The following is a 6,447-nucleotide window of genomic DNA, read 5'->3' as shown; positions in this document are numbered from 1 at the left end:
ACAAATAACTGAGCAGACCGTTTTTGTGTTCATCCTGTGTCTTTTTTTTTATTTTTTAAAGTTGATCAAAGGTTGTCTAAAAAGGGATCTCTAAACATTACCTCCTTGTTTCCCTGGGGTCTAAATATGATGCGACACACCGGCTAAGTAGCATTTTGGCTACTTAGCCAGCAGAGAATCTTTGTTACAGTTGTCAGGAAGTGATGTCACAAGTTTTTTTTCCTCTCCTACCATCACAAAAGTGAAGAAGTGTGGAGAATGCTCTGATTTACCAAATCTTAGATTTAAAAAAAATCTGTTTGTACTTTGAGTTGTTAAGACGTGTAACAACATGAATAAATTATTATTCGGTTCATTTGTTTGCTTTTTTTTATTTCAGAAACTTGTGTTGTATAAATCAAATTAATATAATTTCTCGTTAATAAATACATACAGGAGCACTCGGTCGGTATGACAGGTTTGCTCCTGAGCGCGGCTCCGTCCAGCACGACGCTCCGCTCGTGTAACAAAACCGGCGGGTTTCCGTCCACCGTCCCTGAAATCGGTGGACGGGATCGGCTGCGGCGCTCCGTCTGCTCTCGGTCGCCCCACGTCTCCCTTTGTTCCTCCTCTGCGGTGCTAGCTGTTCCACCAGGACAGCAGACCCAGTCCTGGCTCGCAGATGGTCCCCTGGAACAGAAACAACAACAAAAGAAAAAGAGAAGTCAGGATGAACGGCGTGTTCAAGCTGCGACAGGTTCGAGTCCCTGCACACGTAGCTGCAGGAGTCTTCCTCTCTAAAAGCCACAAGTTTCAGGCAGAGAAACGTTCCAATGAAACCACAATTTAAAACATCCAAGTATCTTCAGAGTCGGTAATAAAGCTGGTGCTCACTTTTAGAGCAGTGGCGCCCCCAAGTGGGACACATTAGCAATTACTAGCCTAATTTTTCTAAGAATGATTTCTTAAATTTCACATTATTTATGATAACTACACATTAAAACGGATATTTTGCAATAATTATACTTTTGTAGATTGTCAGCGGTGCCCATCTACCAACCTGTTTGTAAAAGTGTTTAAACTTTCTTCCATTTTGTCATTCCAGCCACAAACTATTTTACATAGTAAATTAGCTTTCTGAAACGCTCAGGCTTATAAATTGTGGTCAGAACAATCAGATTCGTTAAAATCATACGAGTCACTAGCCCTGCTCTCATTTGATCTAATATTTCTGTCATTTAAACTTCAGGATCCAAACATGTCACCCAACGATGCAAACATAGTTTGTTTTGGCTACGTCTCTCAAAGTGTGTCAAGACGTGAACGGCTGTAAAACCACCTGGGGAGGCGAGGAGAAAAAGCGACAATTATATTAAAAAAAGAGTTAAAGACGATAAACACAGCTGGTTTTGTCTTTCTAACACCTACAGTCGTTTTACAGCCTTTCAATCACTGAGACTGAAACAAATTGACGTTTGTATTGACATGGAACAGAATGGAGGGCGTGGCCAGGTACTCATGTGACCGTAAAGGTCCAATCAGTGTGACTGTTTTGTCTTGATGTTTCCAACTCGTGTTCAGAACTGAAGAACGGTGAAACATCTTCAAGAAAAAACAACAGAAGTCCAGCTGAACCCTTTGGATATTTTAGTGAACTTCAACCTCTACCAGAGCCATCTGTGTGTAAGTGATTGGAAAAGGAAATGTAACAGTCCTTACGACGAGTGTGTATGGAGCCTCTTTTTTGTCCCCGCTCTCCTCCGCCGGCGGCGCAGTCGACTGTCCGGGCTGGGCCGGAGCGTCGGGCGTGGCGGCGGCGGCCGGCCCCGTCGGCGACGTGTCCACGAAGACTTCGTCCGCCACCCGGAAGCGGATCTCCTCTCCCTGGTCCATGTAGAGGTCGTGCGCTCCCTCGTCCGTCTCGTACTCCCAGACCCAAACCTGCTCGGCCTCGTCGCTTTGGGGGCGAAGCTAAGGAACGGCCCGACCCAAACCAAACCATCGACTCGGTGGCGCGCAAAGCAAACGACATTAAACCACCAGACGGTTGTTTCAAAGGTCAGGATACAATTTGGCCGGCTGCTGGAGAGACTCGGGTGGAATGAGAATGTCGTCGAAGAAACCCATCGTCACTATGAGCCAGAGAGGTCAACCGCATGAGTACGTTCCCAATATTCACTGTAAATACTGTAACACAAATACTTAATATGCACTAATTTCATCTGTAGGCTTGAAAGACTAACAGGATTAATCGTAATGATTGAAATCACTGTCAACCAATTTAGTATTTGATTAATCGTTAACTAGAGTACACAGATTCAAAAGAAAAGGTCCATGGGCTGAAAAAACAACACAACCAGAGCAGTAATTAAGCAAAAAAATAGACTAATTTTATATCTAAGATGCATATAGAACAAAAACTTTGTCTGTAAAACTGTTCCACCCAGAACTCAAGTGGCAGTTTTGGCTTCATCTGGTTCAAATTCTGTAAAATAAAAAGAAAAAAAAAAAGCACCTTTTGCTATCCGAATATTGATCTGTTAATCCAAATATTATCAACAGATTATCCATTCACTGTATTTATGTTAACTCTAGGAAAAAGGGCTGACCTGTTAATGTTTCTAACATTAACATGTTAATGTTAGAAACAGGTTTTTAGCTGCAGAACCTTCGCTACAAATGATCAAGCATAAATCCTGTGATTTCATATTTTATGCAGTAACATTTTTGCTTTATGACCTTTTTATTCGCATCTTTTGATGTATTTCTAATATAAAAAAGGCTGAAAAATCTGCAAAATACGGCAAATTATTTTATCCGATTACTCGATTAATCGGCAGAATAACAAATAACTAAGATAATCATCAGTTGCAGTTCACAGGAAAATTTATACATCAGCTTAAAAGAATCAATGCAACCGTTTTAAAATCTGAACGCAGACATTAGTTCAGTCATGTAGCGACTTCTGGAACAAAAGGCTTCAGACAGATGAGGCCTGAGCAGAAATGTTCGGCCATTATGCACAACACCAAACCGCTCCTCGTCACATATACATTAGACCGTCATGCACAGAAGTGGAGGGGTGATGATTTGGGCTCTACAGCCTTGATATGCAAGTCAGACAGCAGAAGTTCAGCAGGAATAAATACCTGCTTGTGTCGACAGAATCATGACTTAACGAAGGTCAACAGTTACCATGAACTCCCTCCTGGCTGCAGTATTTGATCTTGCCAACGAGGATCTCGTCGAGGAACGGGTGGAAGACGACAAACCTGAAGTGGACTAAACAAATCAAGTCGAAGGAGCGATGGGATCAGGCTTTTATTCAATAAGTAATACTGATGTAGCAGTCAGTGTCACAGCACTTCGTTCACTCGTCATACCTTTAGTGTGCGAGGCGCCGTCTCCAGGGAAAATATAGGAGTCTTCCAGTTTGGTGATGTCATACAAGCAGATGCAGAGACCCACGCTGTAAACCACCTGGGGGTCAGAGAGCATGTGTTGTAGTATTACTGAAAAAAAAGAAAAAAACGTTTTGTACGTAGCACAGATTCGTACAAATCTGTGCATGGTTGTCACACGTGACAACCATGTGATTATATTAAATGTAGAAAGACTTCTTCCTTCTCCAAAAGCTTGACATTGTAGGAGACTATTCTGTTTTCGTTCACGTCTAATAAAATTAGGGAACTTTTTCCTCCATAAGCGAACATCCATTTCCTTAATATTTGGTGCAATCGCCTTGGAAACTGTACGACTTTCAAACCTTTTGGGTATCCCTCCACAATCTTTCCACCAAAACATGTTAATTTCTCTGGGACAAAGTAACTGTCTCCTTCCTGAGCAACATTAAGGCTGGACGTTGCCATGGTGCTTATAGTTGCTAGGTACATGGAAGTTGGACGTGGCAAACTTAGTAGCTCTGTTTATCCCAAGACAGATCCAGGATTCTTAAAAATATTCCATGTATAAAGCCAAGAATCAGATTTCCCAGACTTCTGAATTCATTTTTTTTTAAAGTACAAATTCAATCATTTGCTATGAACTTACTGCAGACTGGATGCAAATCTGGAACAAACTTCCACAAAACTGCAAAACAGCTGAAACACTGAGTTCCTTTAAACCAAGGCTAAAACCTGCCGACCCCTCACCTTGTTGGCCAGTTTCTTGTTCAGCTCCTCCGCTATGGCATCGTTCAGCTGCCGGTCAAAGACCCACGGAGGGATCCGCACCGTGTCCACCATCTCCACCAGCACGAACATGACCCACGAGAGACAGCAGCCCCACTCACACGGTTCAAACGCGAAGGGAAGGGAAGCTGAGGTTAAGCGACCATCTTTTTAATTTCCTTTTGTTCTTCTAATAGCTCCAGCGGCTCACACTGCAGCAAGAAACCCACAATAACTACTCTACAAGCTGCTTTCTAGCATCACACCAAACCAACGTGAGCGTCTTCTTCTGGTTTGAGCGACAGCCTGCACGTCTCACTAGCGCCCCCTCCTGGAAATATATAACTCCTACAACGTAAATACTATTCAAAACTAGTAACTCGCTTCCTGTTATTGGGGCCTGCCATGCAAAGCAATGGCAGGAACCTATTACTATTCTCGGAGAAAGCGTTTCTGTTTTATTCTTTATTTTTCTTCCGTAACCGTTAATGCGGCTCATACCGCTGGGTGCACACCTACAAATGAGGTATCAAAACGTGCAGAAAATTCACGCCATTGGAGCTATTACTTTTGGTGGGATTCGGGGTTAACATGGCGACATAATTCGCAAAAACTACAAAAAACCCCATTATAAGTCAATGGGAAAAATCCTAGAAATACCCTATTTTTGAGGATTTTCTGTGTCGTCACGAATTCACGTAGAAATGCCATTCAAATTTCATTTTGTAGATACGTCTGTGATCTCTTCGAAAGTGAAGACGGCTCGTCGATACCAGTTACGGTTTGTCCACAATTTGCCTCTAAGCGACCCAAAGTTTCTCATTTTTCCTAAAGTTAGTGTGAATCTTCCTCAGTGCCCCTCTGCTAGAGTGAGAAATGAAGACAATTTTTCACCCCAAAATAATTTTGAAATCGCCATCACGCCCACAAATATCGCACGATTGGTATCAAAATCGGTCCTGACATTGATACGCCTGTCTGCTCCGGTAAAATGTTTTCGAAATTTATCTAGACCGTACGGTTTTCTGTCACGGTGCTTCAGAGCAAAGTCATGCGACAGGATTTTCTGAGGCTGTCTCAGGCTCTCTCCCATGTATTTGACTAGAATTTCAGATCTGGGCACAACATTTCTTTCTCTCATCGCTGTAAATGCTCTGAGTGAGGTACAGATATGAATCTCAGGAATATCGCAGAAGACACATAGGCCTCTCATACGCTTCAAACGTTTTTCGAATATGTATTACGGTTCCCGAACGGAAAGGATTTGTTCCCAATGCTTTTTTTCAGTAAAACTGGCTGGCTCAAACAGAGTATTCTCTGCCCCAGCCTCTCTCACTAACAGTTCACACTGGTGAGAAAATTATTTACCATAGCAACGGATCTCAAGAGGCTATTGGCTGGTGGTTAGGACTACAAATAAGCATCACTGTAGTTCTATCTATAGTGGAACGCTCAGTTGAAACAGATCAGGACTGAGAACTGGCCTTTAGAACTAATTGCTGCTATGGGCTGTATATAACTGATTTAACTCAGTAACTGTTACACATGGGATTAGTTTGGAACTTTAAAATTAAGCATACTGAAAATTTCAAAATAAAAGCCTTGAATATTTTTACATGACGTAATTGCTCTTTTTGGCTTTATTTGACTTTTTCATCCAAAGCACTGTTACACATGGATTTAGTTTGGCCCTTTGAAATGAAGTTTTACAAAAATTTCAACATAAAAGCCTTGACAAAAATTTTAAATCATACTGAATGGTGCACGTCCACCTTACTTAACGTTTTTGTGATTCTCCACATGCTACTGATTACGTTGCAGCGTTCTTTAGCATCGATGCTAATTTCTAGCATGACAACGCCGGGCCCAAACCGACGGGCACGCTTTGGCAGGCCCCGGCTAAATTTCTTCAGAAATTTTCTATTTAAATATCATATTCATTGTTCCAGGTAGGGGAAGCCATGCTTTGCTGCATTTTACAATGAACTTAAGTTTTATATCCAGACTATCAAAGACAGAAAATAGCTATTAAAACAATTGAACTCTGTACTGCTTTGAATGAACAGTTGGGAACCGAAGCCCCGTAGCTTTTTCTTCATCTTGAATATATTTATCTGTATTTGTTTTTTTTCTGGAGGCAGAACAAATGTTTCACTCTGTCGTTGTACAGTGTGTCTGTGAATAAAGTTTTTAAAAAAACATCCCCCCCTCCCCCACACCCAACAGACTTCTTGTGGCTTTGATGTCACAGTGATGTCACTCATCCTGTCTATGACATCACTGGCGGCTGCCTTTGTAT

At 41.9% G+C, this 6,447-nt stretch overlaps 1 protein-coding gene across 2 annotated transcripts; it reads right to left on the bottom strand.

The window, feature by feature from the left end:
• Positions 1 to 351: 351 nt before the first annotated feature.
• On the bottom strand, positions 352 to 4,506 carry polr3h (polymerase (RNA) III (DNA directed) polypeptide H). 2 transcript variants are annotated; one of them, XM_032586627.1, is made up of 6 exons: positions 4,131 to 4,479; positions 3,363 to 3,459; positions 3,175 to 3,261; positions 2,048 to 2,111; positions 1,699 to 1,936; positions 352 to 669 (listed from the first exon to the last, which is right to left on the bottom strand). In XM_032586627.1, the coding sequence occupies exons 1-6, from the start codon at positions 4,239 to 4,241 to the stop codon at positions 619 to 621; spliced, it is 648 nt and encodes a 215-aa protein (XP_032442518.1). In that variant the 5' UTR covers positions 4,242 to 4,479; the 3' UTR covers positions 352 to 618. The 2 variants fall into 2 exon arrangements, with proteins under 2 accessions (XP_032442518.1, XP_032442519.1); XM_032586628.1 differs by lacking the exons at positions 1,699 to 1,936; positions 2,048 to 2,111 and having other exon boundaries at positions 4,131 to 4,506.
• Between the last annotated feature and the right edge of the window lie 1,941 nt (positions 4,507 to 6,447).

The sequence above is a fragment of the Xiphophorus hellerii genome, chromosome 16 (genome assembly GCF_003331165.1).
Source record: "Xiphophorus hellerii strain 12219 chromosome 16, Xiphophorus_hellerii-4.1, whole genome shotgun sequence".
Classification (NCBI taxonomy): domain Eukaryota; kingdom Metazoa; phylum Chordata; class Actinopteri; order Cyprinodontiformes; family Poeciliidae; genus Xiphophorus; species Xiphophorus hellerii.
The sequence above is the reverse complement of the archived record's forward strand: the minus strand, read 5'-3'. Positions and strand labels throughout refer to the sequence as shown.

Coding starts and splice junctions, on each gene's coding strand:
- polr3h (XM_032586627.1), bottom strand. CDS start 4,241: ATGTTCGTGCTGGTGGAGATGGTGGACACGGTGCGGATCCCTCCGTGG. Junction 3,460..4,130: donor ACAAGAAACTGGCCAACAAG/GTGAGGGGTCGG, acceptor TCTGACCCCCAG/GTGGTTTACAGCGTGGGTCT. Junction 2,112..3,174: donor CAGCCAGGAGGGAGTTCATG/GTAACTGTTGAC, acceptor TCTGGCTCATAG/TGACGATGGGTTTCTTCGAC.